The sequence below is a fragment of the Diprion similis genome, chromosome 6 (genome assembly GCF_021155765.1).
Source record: "Diprion similis isolate iyDipSimi1 chromosome 6, iyDipSimi1.1, whole genome shotgun sequence".
Lineage (NCBI taxonomy): Eukaryota > Metazoa > Arthropoda > Insecta > Hymenoptera > Diprionidae > Diprion > Diprion similis.
Genome location: NC_060110.1, coordinates 7,085,719 through 7,101,287, shown reverse-complemented (window position 1 = coordinate 7,101,287; position 15,569 = coordinate 7,085,719). Strand labels below are relative to the sequence as shown.

At 38.9% G+C, this 15,569-nt stretch overlaps 5 protein-coding genes across 7 annotated transcripts; 3 read left to right on the top strand and 2 right to left on the bottom strand.

Moving 5' to 3' along the window:
• Positions 1-1,186: 1,186 nt before the first annotated feature.
• Positions 1,187-3,128, top strand: LOC124407352 (dehydrogenase/reductase SDR family member 4). The gene is made up of 5 exons (XM_046883404.1): positions 1,187-1,312; positions 1,799-1,976; positions 2,098-2,322; positions 2,534-2,668; positions 2,796-3,128. Exons 1-5 carry the CDS (start codon positions 1,194-1,196, stop codon positions 2,964-2,966), a joined length of 828 nt encoding a protein of 275 aa, XP_046739360.1. The 5' UTR covers positions 1,187-1,193; the 3' UTR covers positions 2,967-3,128.
• LOC124407346 (TBC1 domain family member 14-like) lies at positions 1,312-13,937 on the top strand. Of its 2 annotated transcripts, XM_046883396.1 has the most exons (3): positions 1,312-1,316; positions 6,750-6,755; positions 10,959-13,937. In XM_046883396.1, exon 3 carries the CDS (start codon positions 11,040-11,042, stop codon positions 12,702-12,704), a length of 1,665 nt encoding a protein of 554 aa, XP_046739352.1. In that variant the 5' UTR covers positions 1,312-1,316; positions 6,750-6,755; positions 10,959-11,039; the 3' UTR covers positions 12,705-13,937. The 2 variants fall into 2 exon arrangements, with proteins under 2 accessions (XP_046739352.1, XP_046739351.1); XM_046883395.1 differs by lacking the exons at positions 1,312-1,316; positions 6,750-6,755 and having other exon boundaries at positions 10,420-13,937.
• Positions 3,068-4,615, bottom strand: LOC124407351 (peptidyl-prolyl cis-trans isomerase E). The gene is made up of 4 exons (XM_046883403.1): positions 4,500-4,615; positions 4,059-4,228; positions 3,560-3,922; positions 3,068-3,446 (listed from the first exon to the last, which is right to left on the bottom strand). The coding sequence occupies exons 1-4, from the start codon at positions 4,531-4,533 to the stop codon at positions 3,129-3,131; spliced, it is 885 nt and encodes a 294-aa protein (XP_046739359.1). The 5' UTR covers positions 4,534-4,615; the 3' UTR covers positions 3,068-3,128.
• LOC124407347 (succinate-semialdehyde dehydrogenase [NADP(+)] GabD) lies at positions 4,942-7,118 on the top strand. The gene has a single exon (XM_046883397.1). The coding sequence runs from the start codon at positions 4,960-4,962 to the stop codon at positions 6,472-6,474; it is 1,515 nt and encodes a 504-aa protein (XP_046739353.1). The 5' UTR covers positions 4,942-4,959; the 3' UTR covers positions 6,475-7,118.
• On the bottom strand, positions 6,826-9,937 carry LOC124407348 (lipid droplet-regulating VLDL assembly factor AUP1-like). 2 transcript variants are annotated; one of them, XM_046883400.1, is made up of 4 exons: positions 9,785-9,937; positions 9,547-9,702; positions 8,517-9,430; positions 6,826-7,834 (listed from the first exon to the last, which is right to left on the bottom strand). In XM_046883400.1, exons 2-4 carry the CDS (start codon positions 9,585-9,587, stop codon positions 7,599-7,601), a joined length of 1,191 nt encoding a protein of 396 aa, XP_046739356.1. In that variant the 5' UTR covers positions 9,588-9,702; positions 9,785-9,937; the 3' UTR covers positions 6,826-7,598. The 2 variants fall into 2 exon arrangements, with proteins under 2 accessions (XP_046739356.1, XP_046739355.1); XM_046883399.1 differs by lacking the exon at positions 9,785-9,937 and having other exon boundaries at positions 9,547-9,774.
• Positions 13,938-15,569: the final 1,632 nt, after the last annotated feature.

Here is a 15,569-nt window from a genome sequence, read left to right as displayed (position 1 = left end):
ATATATTCATACTCGTATAAAGCCGGTCTTTGAATTCGATTCATCGAAATTATCGTTTCCTATTCTCGTCGTTTCTCTTTGCTTTTTTTCATGCTTTAAGCACGCAGTCACTATCTTATCGTGAGATGGATCACCTACATTTCATAATTAGATTTTGAAACAGCAATTACGGTATACCGCAGGTTGCGAAGCATAGTTGACCTAGGTAGCAGCTTTTCAGAAATGGCCGGTACTACAATAATTATGTATTTGATACAGTGATTATACTCGTATATATAATGAAGAACCGTAAATTACTGTGATCCAAGTTTCCAGGTAACCATTAAACGCAGCAAAAGAGGCATTTTTCTACCATTCGTAATTCAGATATTTTATATATAATGCTGTGGACGTAAATTAAGTTTGATATTCGTGTCAATTGAATCAGAAGACATTAATCGAAGTTTCGGCACCAAAAAAAAATTAAATTTTTCAAATTGAATAATTCGATCCTGCAAAAATGACTTAGTTTTAATTGTTAAATTGGGTGCAGAGCTTCTTGATTGGCTACACCTCAGCAACTTGTGTTTGATTAAATCGTTGAATGTGCATAATTTGTATAAAGAATATCTTAGAGATAAATGTTCACGGGTAACGATAACAGAACAAAATAGATATCTAGTTATATACTATGTAAGTGCATACTATAATATATTCATACATGTGCGCAAGTGTTTTTGCGACCAATATATGTATTTCAATCATGACGTATGATTTAACGATAAGTCGATAACCATTGATCGCAAACATCATCTTCGGGCCCGATTTTTTGTCTAGCAGATAAAATTAATCCCCCCAAATAAATGGCAATTTATCTAGTATTCTGATTTAGACTCAAGCAATTTAACCAAAGGTGTTGTAATTCGAACGGACCGAGGATAAAAATCGGCCTTCAGAATCTTATCTAACTCGGTAAAACATAATTATAGTTCTCTCGATCTTTGAACCGTGAGATAGCAGGTATGTATATAAACAACATGGCGCTGTAGTCGATGCCACAGGAATACAAGTCAGTGCCGGTTTTCGACTGTTTACTAAGTATTGTTAATCTAATAAGTGTTTAAGTTATTACGATCCAAGTTATGTGCGTAATATTTCTATAAAAGTATAATTACGGTAGGCAGTAGTATCAACCGTTAGTGGCTGGATCAAAAATGCTTCGTCTATCGTTGGGCCAGGGTCTACGGACATTTGCGTCAACTGCGACGACGACAACGCCACGATGCAGTCGGTTACAAGGCAAAGTCGCTATTGTCACTGCGTCAACAGACGGGTGCGTACAAGTGAAATTTCTACTCAAATTGAACGGCATTTATAGATTTATCTTAATTCGTTTACTTTTGAAAATATTTGACTGAACACATCAGTGACAAAGATTGAATTTTCAACCATTCATGATAACAGCATTTTTGAAATACGGTTGCACTGCCTGCCATAATTCCCGGGGTTTTTTAACCAATAGGAATGCTGGTAAACTAGGGACATTTCAACACAGCGCTCGAGGTGACCAATTGAAATTGCATGAGTATATTGTTGGTGATTGTTGAATGTAATGTTGAAAATGTGCGCAATAAACAGGCTACAAGACTAGACAGTGTATCATTTTATATACAAACACTGAACACTAAAATTACGAATGAATTATCGTTAACACGTGTAGATTTTATATTTTCAAAATTGAAATACATCAAACCTCTTAAGTGCTTAATACCGCCTAGTGAATGTAAAGAATAATGACTATCGCATATCATTGTTTCAGGATCGGATTTGCGATTGCGAGACGTTTAGCGCAAGAAGGGGCCAACGTAATGATAAGCAGTAGAAAAGAGAAGAACGTTAATCAGGCAGTTGAGATACTCACAAAGGAGGGATTAAAAGTTTCCGGACTAGTTTGTCATGTCGGTAAAGCGGAGGATAGAGCACGTCTCTTTGAAGAGGTGGAGAACTGAAAATATGAAAATATACTTACCAAAAATCTAATTCAAATTGGAAGACTAAAAAATTAATAATTATACATTAAAGTATGAACTTTAGACTACAATGAGCATACATTTTCAGACTAAAGCCCAGTTCGGAGGTTTGGATATTCTGGTGTCTAACGCAGCCGCGAATCCGGCAGTGGGTCCAGTTTTGGAATGCCAAGAGGCTGTGTGGGACAAGATATTTGATGTTAATGTCAAATCCACGTTTATGCTAATGAAAGAAGCGCTGCCACTTCTTAGAGAACGGAAATCTTCATCTATCATTATAGTTTCTTCCGTTGCAGCATACCAGCCCTTCAATGTAACATTTGCATTACTCGAGAAACTTTTTAAAATTTTATCGCTACATTGATGAGAATTTTTTAAGCAAATCGACACAAAGAAAAATGGGACATTAATAAATGACTGACTCATCTTTTGTATGCACCAATTTTTTCAAACTAAATTCACATTTAGTTAAATAAGATTTTTAAATTGGTAATAATTGTTTGTGTTTCATCTTTATTATTCAGCTGCTGGGAGTCTACTCAATTACCAAGACAAGTTTACTTGCACTATGTAAAACAGTAGCTGATGATCTTGCACCGGAATCAATACGGGTCAACTGTATTGCTCCTGGGATAATAAAAACAAAATTTTCAACACCGGTATGTATCAACAATACAAATATGCAATGTAATTACTGATTAATCATTTTCTAAACGTGGATTAATTACCCAGTGAAAATTTGTATATCACATTAATAATGTAAAAATTTATGACCACAATTTATAGCTCTATGAATCTGAGGCAGCACGTGACCTGGCCATGTCAAAAATCCCTCTACAAAGATTGGGAACTACAGACGAAATAGCAGGAATTGCAGCTTTCCTAGCGAGTGAAGATGCTTCTTACATTACTGGTGAAACTATTGTTGGAGCTGGTGGCATGTTATCAAGACTCTGAGAAATCTACTATTTATATGCACTATATATTATGTATTGATGAGGGCGCTCATTATCATTGCTATTTTATCGGTTAAAACATTGGGGTACTCTTAGAATTTGTACAATGTATTATCGAGTTTATTAGAAAGCTAAAATAAAAGAACGTTTTTTCATCAGTTAATTACGTCAGCTCGCCACAAGCTGTGATGACCACTTTTTGAGTGGGGGTACCTCCCTTAGTTCCACATTTTTCCATTTTTTTTAATACATCCAATCCACTAAGAACATGACCGAATACCACATGCTTTCCATCAAGCCAGTCCGTACGTGCTGTACACATAAAAAATTGAGAACCGTTTGTATTAGGACCTGAATTTGCCATTGACAAGGTACCAGGACCTGTGTGTTTGAGCTCGAAATTCTCGTCATCAAATTTATTTCCATATATAGACTTCCCTCCAGTTCCATTATGGTTAGTGAAATCTCCGCCTTGGCACATCTATTTTGTAAAAATATTAGTTCAGGAAAAAACTTTTGGTTTTCTCTTCTGATTGGTACCTGGTTTAAAAAAAAATGTGAGGTGTTTCAACCGACACTCAAAGTCAAGGATACAAAGTCTGGAATGATTCTGTGGAAAGTGCTGCCCTGATATCCGTATCCTTTTTCATGTGTGCAAAGGCAACGAAAATTTTCTGCAGTTTTGGGAACAATATCAGCTCTAAGCATCATGATGATTCTGCCCAGCTCCTGTTTTCCTATACTGATATCAAAGTAGACCTGAGGGTTTTGCTTTCCCTTCTTTGCTGGAGGTCCGCCGTCAACTTTTGCTGTAGAGTCATCAGTTTCTAGTGTCTCTCCAGCATGTTCTTGGAGCCAAGTATCATCTGCCCAAACTGGCTTAGATGAACCCTCTTTTATCTTTTGCGGTTTTGCTATATTCACTCTTATGGTTCTACCAAAAAGCTCAGAGTCGTTCTAGTGAAAAAAAAACACAAAAATATTAAGTCTGAAAATGTAGTTTGTTGGGTCGTCTGGCTATTCCATCAGAATTATATTTTATTAATTTGCCTCCTTCTGCCCCTGATTATATCGATATCTAGTCTTTTTATACCATATTGTCAATTGCTGAGGCAGCATCCTCAGCTATTTCAAACTCTATGAATGCAAATCCTCTGTGCTTCTCAGATTCATAATCCAGTGGTATTTGAACATCGACGATTTCTCCGAATGGTATAAACGCTGCATGAAGCACCTTTTCGTCTACTTCTTCAGCTAATCCACCTATGTGAAATGACATTGTTTGCAGGAACATTAAGAAAAAATAACTTACAGAAATAATCTAACCTATTATAAATTTATATCTTTATTTCATTTAAGAGCTATTTATACAGCAAGTGGATGATAAACCGAAGAAAAAAACGAACTTAGATAACGCACAGACAGAAATACACGAGATGACTAGTACTTTCAAGAAAATACAGCAATCGAACGAGAATATTTGAGGTTAGGTTCATTCAACACAGTGATTAAAAAAATTCAGGGCGAATCATACCGACATAGATAGTCCTCTTGGCGTTGCTACTCATTGTGCAGTCGAAATCAGTCCACTGTCTGCAGATAAAAGTCAAACAACAACGTGTTAATAAAACCCGTTCGTAAACATTGTCTGACGCCGGTAAGACGCACCGAGTGTTGTCAACAAGTCGCACTGGTCGTGGCGCAATTGCAAGCTGTCGCCATGCACCGCGATTACATTAAATTCGATTCCAATAAAAAGACCATATCAATCTGAACTGTTGTCGAATTCCGAGAGTAGACTTGGTAGAGTCGTGCTGGCGGCTTATTAGTACGAGCAATACTGCTGTCGTTTACGTAGTTAGAAGCGCCAGGCTTCCAAATTTGAGATTCAAACACCCCGGTCTATTGTTTGGGGTTCCTAGCGGTTTAGACGGATTACGTAACTTGACGAAACATCTCATCATAATAATTCGATAATCGGGCAGCTGTGAAACATGTTTTCCCTAATGCGATACAGTCAGTGGCAAGATTGTTGCAGGCGAGCATTGAGCATGCTGCGAAACCAGGCCTACGTCGGTGGCGAATGGCGAAATGCCGGCAACGGCGAGACGTTCGAGGTGTTAAATCCGTATGACGGTTCAGCGGTCGGCCGGGTCCCGGATATGAGCGAGTCGGACGTAAAGTTGGCTGTGGATAGCGCGCAGCGGGCCTTCTCCGAGGGGGAGTTCAGCAGGACGACGGCGAAGGAACGGAGCGACTTGCTGCGGGGGTGGTACAACTTGATGGTGAAGCACGCGGAGGACCTGGCACAGATAATGACGAAGGAAAGCGGCAAGTCCCTCGCGGAGTCGCGGGGCGAGGTAAAATACGGTAATTCATTCGTCGAGTGGTTCGCCGAGGAAGCGCGTCGCATCAACGGTGAGGTGATCCAGTCACCGGTGCGCGGTAGGGAGATCCTGTTGCTCAAGCAGCCTGTCGGTGTCGCTGCGCTCATCACTCCGTGGAACTTTCCACATGCTATGATCACCCGGAAGGCTGGGGCGGCATTGGCTGCTGGTTGTACTTGTGTCATCAAGCCGTCTGAAGAGACTCCACTGACTGCTCTAGCGCTCGCCAACCTGGCGGAGCAGGCTGGGTTTCCAGCTGGCGTCTTCAACGTTGTTACCACCAGTCCCAAGAACTCTGCAGCTGTTGGGAAGCTCTTGTGTGAGGATGCGAGGGTCAGGGTGATGTCTTTCACAGGGTCAACGGTTGTCGGGAAAATCCTCTACAGGCAGTGTGCATCAACAATGAAACGGCTGAGTTTTGAGCTTGGGGGAAACGCTCCATTCGTTGTCTTTGAATCAGCTGATATTGACCTCGCTGTTGCTGGTGCAATGGCCAGCAAATTCCGTAACACAGGACAGACTTGCGTTTCTGCTAACAGATTCTTTGTTCATGAGAATGTGCACGATGAGTTTGTCGATAAATTTATTTCCAAAGCCAACTCTGACATCAGGATGGGCGATGGATTGCGAGAAGGGATTACCAACGGCCCACTGATCAAAGAGTCGCAACTCAAGATGGTCTCTGACCTGGTCAATGATGCCCTTACAAAAGGGGCAAAACTCCACTGTGGAGGCAAGCCTTTACCTGAATTGGGCCCCCTTTTTTATAGCCCAACTGTTCTTACGCATGTCACTGAAAAAATGGAAATTTACAACAAAGAAATTTTTGGCCCCGTCGCTGTTATAAACAAATTTTCAAGCGAGGAGGATGTTCTTAGAGAGGCAAATAATACACCTGTCGGTCTCGCAGGATATTTTTACTCCAAGGATATATCACAGATTTTCAGAGTTGCGAGGAAACTGGAAGTAGGCATGGTTGGGGTAAACGAAGGGCTTATTTCGTGCACCGAGGCTGCATTTGGTGGCATAAAGGAATCTGGACTGGGAAGAGAGGGCTCACACCATGGGATCGATGATTTTGTAGATGTAAAATATGTCTGCATAGGAAATGTCACCTATTAGGCGTGAAAGTTATTTTAAGCATTTTGTGAGCATTCCACAATGAGTCAGACACTGTGAGAACGTGACACATTCACTTACTCAATTTGCAATATCTACAAAACCGATCGATTTTAAGGCTAGAGCTTTTAAGAAAGAAAACAAAAGAACAAACAAAATTTCAATCCGGAAGGGAAACTTTCAGTGGTTTTATTCTTGGAACAATAAGACAGAGCTAATGATTTTTGATCTATTTGTCTTTGATCGATTTATAGCTGTGCTATTATAAATGTCCAAAGTCTTCCATTTAATAAAAATGTTCTAGTTAGTATGCTGCTTATTATCCTAATTAAACCTATGAAATAATGGTTGTTATAGAATCTATCATTTCTTATTGTAGGAATCTTAACAATGTGATACATAGGACTCGTAATAATTGAAGAATATGTAACACAGGTATATAAAAGAGTGGCCAAACAATGGAATTTTTAATCTATTTTTACTCTTTCATGATTTGCAGAACAGAAATTGAATTTCTTCTGTTCCTGGCTATTTTACCATGAAATTTGTCACATAAATTATGAATTGTGTTAAAAAAATTTTTAGCTGTTTAAATTTCAAAACATTTCTAAATTACCATCTCTCTTCTTTTGCACAGATGTATTGTGGAAGAAATAACTTCACATTCACGCAAACCTAATTTTCATTAAAATTGGTCTGAGTTTTCCAGATTTTCCAGAATTACAATTTTTGTGAGCTAATCTGATTTAACATACATGTATGCGTTTAGAAATAATTAATGTTTAAAGTAAAGTATAGAATATAGATTATGTATTGCTACCTGTTACAAATTGAACTAGTCTTCCTTAATATATACATAAATATGTATATATCTATACATATGTAGGAGTTATAAGTATATACTGTGCCTATTTATACCTTCTACTCCTGCAGTTTATGATATCGTCTCATAATCGTAAGATTATATTTTAAAAACAAGATTGTATTATCATGAAATGAATAGATACAGCGCGAAAATTCATATACAGTTAAATTATTTATAACTATAATAATGTATAATAATAATAATAGAAGTAGTAGTAGCAATAATAATAGTAATCATAACAATAATAATGGTAGCAAGAGTGTCAGCAATTTGGTAACCCATGCTTTTGGATGTACCTTTCTCTTGCCTCAGCTATCATCTTCGCTTTTCTTTCCTGGAACGATAATGTTCCGCTCGAACTTCCACTTTTCGGTTCATTTGGTTGAATTCTGCTTCCAGACGCAGTGAGTGCACCATTAGTCGGCGCCGGCTCTGGCACGTAAGTCACTATACCTTCGAGGATGTTGGATATAGTGACATCTACACTCCTTGTTTTAACTAAGGGAGTTATGAAACAGGAAATGTTAATGCATCCTTCCTTGTGCATAACCAATATATTATTATAAGATATGGAACCTGATATATTAGGTGGCCCAGAACTATCGCCTCATAGGCTATCGATGCCTTCCCCAAGGAAATTTGTAGTTCATGAATTACAGTCATTTGAAATTGGCCACTCCAATAACACGTGATCACTTAGAACAGCTGTAAAGCGCATAACCGTTAAACGATGATCCGAAAGACCTGTTCTGAGCAATCTGATGCTACCAGATTAGCCAAATTCAAATGGCTGTAATTTGCATGCACCAATTTTCTTGCGAGATATGAAAAACAATTCAGTCACAGATTTTTACGAGAAATTCCTGTAAGAGGAGGCCTGTAGGGTGATAGTTCTGGATCACCCTGTATATTGACACAATTGCTTGAGTATTTCGTAAAATCAATTTATTCGATTAGTACTCAGCTCCTGGTTTAATAGTTACAACCAATTTAGAGGTAGCGTGATGTTTGATGGAATCATAAGAACTTGATTTGAGATAATGTTTCTGTCGGGTTCACAATTGATTTTAATTGAAGTAAAGCAATATCCAGAAGTTCAAAAAACTAAAGCTCATAAAAAAAATTTATCGCCATTTTTTTTTTTATGATGAATGAATATTTTGCCACAAAGAATACTCACGTAAATCTCTAATTATCACATTGTAAGGTACCAAGGGAAAGACTTCGCTGACTTGATGTGCCATTCTCCTCATTTCAGCATTGGCTACGATCTGAGCATTCGGCATGGTTCTACCGCCTTGTAGAGTGCCGCTTCTAGTCCTCTCCAGGACATAGCGTTTCTCATATTCAGTTTTGTCAGAAACTGTGTGATTACTAGTTTGGATACCAAGAGTGTCAGCAATTTCACGCTCAACTTCACGTGCCAGTACCTCGGAGTCCATATTTCTCTTCACTTTGAGGTATCTCAAAGTGAATATGGTATACGGTACAAACATAAACCAAAACACATCCATCCACCACGTCGAGGCGACGGACGTTAACTTGACACCGACAAACTCAGGCCTTTGGGTTTTGATAACTACAGGCTGAATAGAAGACTGAATGCTGAAGGGCCAAGAGTTAAACTTGAGAAGAGCTACGCGGTTATTGGTGGAACCAAATTCAGGTTGAAGAGCGATGTTGTAGCTGGATGACGATAGAAAGTGCTTTATGTTCGCTATTAGCGCATCTTTGCTGCTCATGTTCATCTCTTGCAAACCCATTGCATGGCTTAGAGCATTGGGTAGCTCCCAAAGGCTAGGAGTAACAGTCTCTGCATTTCTTCGAAGTGCGAAGTGGTCTAAAGCCGAGACATTATTCGCGACTATGATCCTCGACTTCTTGTCCCTTTCCTCGCCATTCACATCCACTTTGACTATGATCCCAAAGGCAAGAGTTAAACCGTGGTTCAAGCATGTTCGGAGAGTCTCACAGTCCGGTATAAGGGATGCAAATAACCAGAGCTGCAGCCCGATTAATAGACGAAGTAGGACAAGAACTATGCCAAGTGGTGTGTAGAGAAAAAGAGCGACAAGCTTCCAGCCGCTTGGAAATCTGAGGAAAAATAGGTAATAGATTTTATGAATTACCAATTCTATTTAAATTATAGTACGATGTTAATTTGTGTGATTTCTATGCATCAAGGTCAAAAGTGTTACATGTTGACTCACCTGCTCTCGTCAAACAACTCCTTGATGTTAATTTGTGACATTTCTCACAAGAAACATCTGTTACATTGAAAATTTTTACGTTCTAGATTATTTCCCACGGTCTAGATTGTCGAGTCGCCAGTTTACGTCAGATCCAGGGTACTGATTTCTCTAAAACTTTGCTTAAATTATGGTTGGATCACTGTTTTTTTTCATTTGATTTATATTTTCCCAATTTTAACTGTGTACTTGTATGTACCTCTCACTTCGACGACACGATGACCTTCTTATCTTGGATCAGCTGTTATATAGCGATATACGAATCTTCCTAACCCTGGCTACTACAATTTCTTACTAGGATTCCGTTGGTGATGTTTTATTTTACTTTTGGCAGTGACTTTTTGAGACGCTGACCCGTGACTCAAGAAATCGTATCTAGAGTCGCGTCAAAGTTTACAAATATGGGTTCTATAAATTCGTTCCATGACAACTGATCTATATAAAAACTTTGAAAAAAAATTGTGGCCTTACTGATAATCTGCTGGATCCTCCAATAATAAATTGATGACATTGGACGTTGACTGAAGAATATATAACAGTTACTTTTGGATAAACTGATGTCTCATATACCAGTACTACCAACTGGCACATAATGTCCAAGGTGTTCCCTAGATGCTTGTAATACAAAATGTATTTATAGGGAAATGTAGTTTGTAACAAGATTTATTAGAATTTCGGGTAAATAATCAAATCATATAGTTAATTTTATAAATAAAATAACGTGACTGGAAATACGGTCAAGTTCCACGAAGACAAATCAATATTGCATGAACTGTAAAAAATACGGCTTAAAATATCCACCCTTAAGAAGTGACAGATGAGGAATGAAAATAGTGGGCGTGTATGTTATGCGTGTGATTTTTTGACAGACGCCGTGTGATGTGGTGGTGGGTGTTGTCAGACGGGGCGGACAGACGAGCAGATAAATATTACATTAATAAAATGAGTCACACTGCCGTCGAAAAGATCGAAGCGAGAATAATTCATACAATGAAAAATATTTAACGATGGATACGAAACAATCAAGCTGTTTAAAATACCCGAACAAAAAATTATCATTGAGGTGAGAAGTTTTAGGGTTTCTCCCACTTCACCCCCAACACCCACGTTATTATACGTTATACATACATATATTTGAAAACCTAGCATTAACAGAAAAATAAATCAAATTAAACTAAATATAAAACGACAGACGTTAGCGGTCAATTTGTTATGTATGTGAAGCGAGGTTAGGGAAAGGCGGTTGAGCCATGAAAAGCCCTGTTCCGCAACGTCTAAACGAAGCAGCCTGCTCCCCAGGGACTCCGGGACCACTTGGAGTCCCTGGAGCTGTACAGGTGGGAGCAGCGCCTTGCTTGATATCATGCCACACAGATCTGGCCAACAGTTTCCAAGTATTGAAAACTGGGAGACGAGAGCCCGGCGGTTATCTTGCCAGCACGATAACCTCAAAGATGAATGGTGGAAAGCAGCAGTTAGTGTCGATTAATGGAGATTCGGTGCGCTGCGACAGTGTTGAAATGGATGAGGCACTGGCTTGCGATGTTACCGCTGGAGTTCCAGCCATAAACAAAGCACTCTGTGTTCACATACGCGAGAACAAATGGTATGACGCAGCCAATGCAGTTTCAAGTGGCACCAGCCTGAACAACGCATTGGAGAGTATGGCCTTGGCATACAATCCAACTACGAAACAGCTGTACGCACTTGATGAGCTTGACGCATCACCAGAGGAACGGCAATCTGGGGATTTAGAATCCCTCAGCAATCAATCGGCCAGCATTATAGCCAGAATTGATGCAGACATCGCCAAGAATGATGTGGCCAGTCTGAACAACAGTCCGAGAAGTAGCCTCCCGCGGTCTTGCAGTAGCACGGTTTCATCCTTGAGCGAAGTCTCACCTTCCGGGAGCTTGCTGGGCCCAGATGAGCCACACGTCTCGCCTGAGAAACCTAAGCGCTGGCCTCTCACTGGGTTCTTTAGCAAAACTGTGTTTTCTTGGAAGCAGAAGGAACCTCAGCAGCACTCGACGCCATCAGGAAGCCCGTCGAGAAACGCAGACAAGGTGGGAGGAAGCTCGGCACTCATTCCACAGCCTAGACCATCTAATTTACCAGCTAAGAGCGCTCTCGAGGAAGAGAGCCACAGAAAACAGTATAACGCTATTATTGAGGCTGCAAGAAAGCGGGAATTGAAGGAGGAAAAGGAGCGCAGGCAGCAGAGAGAGATTCAGCTTAAAGAGGAAGAGAGGCTTGCTGAGGATTCATTAATATGGAGTACCCAGGTCTTACCCAAGTTTGAATCACTCAGGGAAACTAAAAAAGTCAGGGAATTATGGTGGCGAGGACTTCCACCGAGCATAAGAGGGCGGGTTTGGAAGCTGGCCATATTTAATCAGCTCAACATAACGCCTCATCTGTACAATTTATGTCTGGACAGAGCAATGTCACATCCAGCAAACGAGAGTCTGGCTTCCATAAAACTTGATGTATCCCGCACATTTCCTACGCTGTGCGTTTTCCAAGAAGGTGGACCTCTCGCCGAAAGTCTACAAGGGGTTTTGGCTGCCTACGCTGTATACAGACCAGACGTTGGCTATGTTCAAGGCATGAGCTTCCTGGGTGCTGTTCTGTCACTTAATATGGACCCAGTCGACGTTTTCACCTGCTTTGCAAACCTCCTGAATCGTCCTTGTCATAGGGCAGCTTTTACCTTGGACCAAAAACAAATGAGCATATATTACAAAGTGTATTCAAGTGCACTTGCTCACAGGTTGCCAAAAATCTATGCTCACTTTACTGCCGCTGGTCTTAGTCCTGATCTTTATCTACTCGACTGGCTGTACACTGTCTATGCTAAAGCAATGCCTCTGGATGTTGCCTGCAGAGTTTGGGATGTTTTTTTGAGGGATGGAGATGAATTCCTCTTCAGGACGGCACTTGGGGTACTCCATTTACACCAGGAAGAACTACTCGGTATGGACTTTGTACGTGGAGCTCAATTCCTCACTAGGTTACCTGAGAATCTCCAGGCTGAGGCCCTTTTCAACAGTATTAGTCAAATGTCTACCACCGTTGGCACCAGCACTTTTCAACAGATGCTGGCTCAAATATCTTAGAATTTAATCATTAATCCTCAGTTTCTTTAAACGTACCTTACTATTCAGCTACGAGCTTGTAATCGTTGTAGCGAATACATTCCTGATGATGGCCTGGTTTGCAATGGATGTACTTGAGAGATAAGAATTACATAGCAACTCAGAGGTTGCGAGAGATCGGCGATTGGACAATTCGTCGTGGCAATGATGGATGGAGCGATCTATTAAATAGTAAGTATACATTGGCTAGCGTAATACGATATGTATGTTTGTAATATTTTGTGCGAATCGATGTGTGAACTTTCAAAGTATATGTTTTTTGATGTTATGCAACCCCTGACACTTGGGCAATAATAGAGTTCAGTATATAACACGAACAGAATTGATGTTTTTCGTTTCCAATGAAACTGCAACGAAAAAATTGAATTGTTTTAACGTAAATGGTGGTGCTAAATTTTATAATACTAGTGCAAAGCTGCTGGTATTGATGAATTAGTTAATCAATCTATTATCGAAGACTTCGAAAATTTTTAGGTATCTATATACATATAAAAACAGGCGACTGCATAGCGATAAAGTTCGAAACTGCATATACGATATAGATAATAATAAAATGCGTAACTTTTGTATATGACAATTTATTATTTTCTAAGGAAGTAGCGGGGTAGATTTGAACATGCAATGGTAGGATTAATGGTGAAAAACTATAGCCTACAGTCTACAATGCTGTGCTTTAAAAAGAAATCAAAATAATCGGCATTTTTCAAACATCCATGAACTTGTAAAATCACCAAAGCTCGTACTTTTGGAAACCTGAGAAGCTAGTAGTAAAATATGTAAGGTGAAATCTCAAGTTGGGCTGTGAATTGTGTTAAAATCGCAATTTTTATTAAATATTCACTCGTTAGTTGAATCAACTCCGCTAATACCCCTAAATAATCGGAATCATCGGAATTATCGTAATGGTTTAGAATACTAGCAAATGCTGCATGGCTAAAGTAAAAACGCCACAGAGATGTGAACGGCGATTCTTATTTTGCGTAAAGAAATTTTTTCCCAGCGATCTTCGTGATGAATTATCAATTTAATTATTATTGTAATATACGTACAAGATGCATAGGATAGAGGAAGAAGAAATTGATTCTCATTTTTGAAAAACATCCACACCTATAATATCATCTCCATGTGCAAGAAAGTAGAATAGAATACCCGCGACATGTGGTCGTAATGCTATTATTTATTATCGCGTATACGTTAATGGAAAAACCAAAAAAAAAAAGAATGCGTATAAATTCTGATGGTATTTTCTTCTGCCCGTTGTAATATGCTTGTGTAATGTTACTCGCATGTGAAAACTACGGTGATTTTACGTCTCATATAAAAAACAAACAAGACTTTAGTTTAATTCTCGTAACTCAGTACCGTGCTTTTCTATAAAATATAAATTTATATGCGTTAGATGAAATTGAAACACGCGGGCGAAGTGGATAATAGCTTTTATTATATAAATGTCCCAGTCCTCGCTGACAATACTCGAAATCCATCCGATGACAAAATGAATTATAGTTATATCGATGATATTCTCATCTCTAATATTGTATATACATACACGTTGATTGAATACTAAGTAAAGACGAAAGATAACAATACTCGATTGGTACGTACGCGTTGCAGGTATCCTATATATTATAGTTAGCGTAATATTATTTATTTATGTAAGCTTTTCTACACCTCTGTAGTAGTAATAATGATAACAATAAACGCGGACTTACAGAAACGTCACATATAATTATGTATATTTTCCAATGAATCAAAAGCGATGAATATATTCTCGTAAATGTAATGATCGGTGTATAAAGTTATATAGGTAGAAAGATGATGTATTACAGTATAATATGTAACACATGATATTGTAATATTTGAATGAATCTAATAATAATTGTAAATATATTCAAATTACCGCGGCGCTGCAGAAGGCGTCAGCCGGCTTCCTGTCTTTGCGTGTATATTTTGAATCTCACATATAATAGCTTTTGTATGACGAAAGGATCAGTAATAAAATCTATATCAATCATAATCCTGTGTTAATCGTTTCTATCTCTCTGTTTACAATGAATGTCTTTTAGGCAAGTAACACACCTAGAATTATTTCGGGATTCATTCTCTTCTGTTTTGTCGCCTTCAAGGGTTTACGAGTTGGGCTTCAAACGACGCGGGACCATCAAATGCATCTAAATAATCAGCGGAGGATTAGGTAGACTAATTGTAAATGCACTGCAGTGCTAGATCTAGTGCAGTGCCATCTAGTCGATCCCTTTTAACTGGGAGTCTGCAGATACTCTGACGAGCTTGATGGAATGGAATGGAGAAAAAGCACAATAGTGGCACTTATCAGTAAAATTAACAATAACCAACGATACAAGAACAGTGTAATTTCATTTTTTTATTATTACACCGGCAATTTATGAAGTGGGTTCATATACCTGTGTAAATACGTGTATGCCTATGCCGTATCAGCTGTATAAAGATAAAGCCGCGGTACGATTAAAGTGCTCATTAAACGTTGGAAAACAATTAAATTGTCATAAAGGGGTAATAAAATTGCTGAGTAAGCGAGCTTCGATGTGACTTCAGATACGGATTATTCGTAATCAGAGATGGGTGATATGAATTTTCCGTCAGCCTCAAGCATTCGTACCTACGTATTACATCTGTTCACTTCTGAATAGGTACCTATGCATAATCTCGCGTTATAACACTAGCCGCGAGTTGTTTATACAATGGCACTCCAATTACTGCGATAATTATCGCAATATTAAATCGTAAAAATGTATAAATACGGGCAGGATATAAGTTTTTTTTTTTTTTTAAGGCTTTTTACTGCGA

Excerpts from the sequence above, each read along its gene's own strand:
- LOC124407347 (XM_046883397.1), top strand. The coding sequence starts at position 4,960 with ATGTTTTCCCTAATGCGATACAGTCAGTGGCAAGATTGTTGCAGGCGA.
- LOC124407351 (XM_046883403.1), bottom strand. The coding sequence starts at position 4,533 with ATGAGTAGCAACGCCAAGAGGACTATCTATGTCG. Across the intron at positions 4,229-4,499 it reads CAAGAGGACTATCTATGTCG|GTGGATTAGCTGAAGAAGTA; the intron begins GTATGATTCGCC and ends CATTTCACATAG. Across the intron at positions 3,923-4,058 it reads CCTCAGCAATTGACAATATG|AACGACTCTGAGCTTTTTGG; the intron begins GTATAAAAAGAC and ends TTTTTTCACTAG.
- LOC124407348 (XM_046883400.1), bottom strand. The coding sequence starts at position 9,587 with ATGTCACAAATTAACATCAAGGAGTTGTTTGACGAGAGCAG. Across the intron at positions 9,431-9,546 it reads GAGTTGTTTGACGAGAGCAG|ATTTCCAAGCGGCTGGAAGC; the intron begins GTGAGTCAACAT and ends ATTTTTCCTCAG. Across the intron at positions 7,835-8,516 it reads TGTGATAATTAGAGATTTAC|TTAAAACAAGGAGTGTAGAT; the intron begins GTGAGTATTCTT and ends TAACTCCCTTAG.
- LOC124407346 (XM_046883395.1), top strand. The coding sequence starts at position 10,836 with ATGAAAAGCCCTGTTCCGCAACGTCTAAACGAAGCAGCCTGCTCCCCA.
- LOC124407352 (XM_046883404.1), top strand. The coding sequence starts at position 1,194 with ATGCTTCGTCTATCGTTGGGCCAGGGTCTACGGACATTTGCGTCAACT. Across the intron at positions 1,313-1,798 it reads GTCACTGCGTCAACAGACGG|GATCGGATTTGCGATTGCGA; the intron begins GTGCGTACAAGT and ends TCATTGTTTCAG. Across the intron at positions 2,669-2,795 it reads AAACAAAATTTTCAACACCG|CTCTATGAATCTGAGGCAGC; the intron begins GTATGTATCAAC and ends CACAATTTATAG.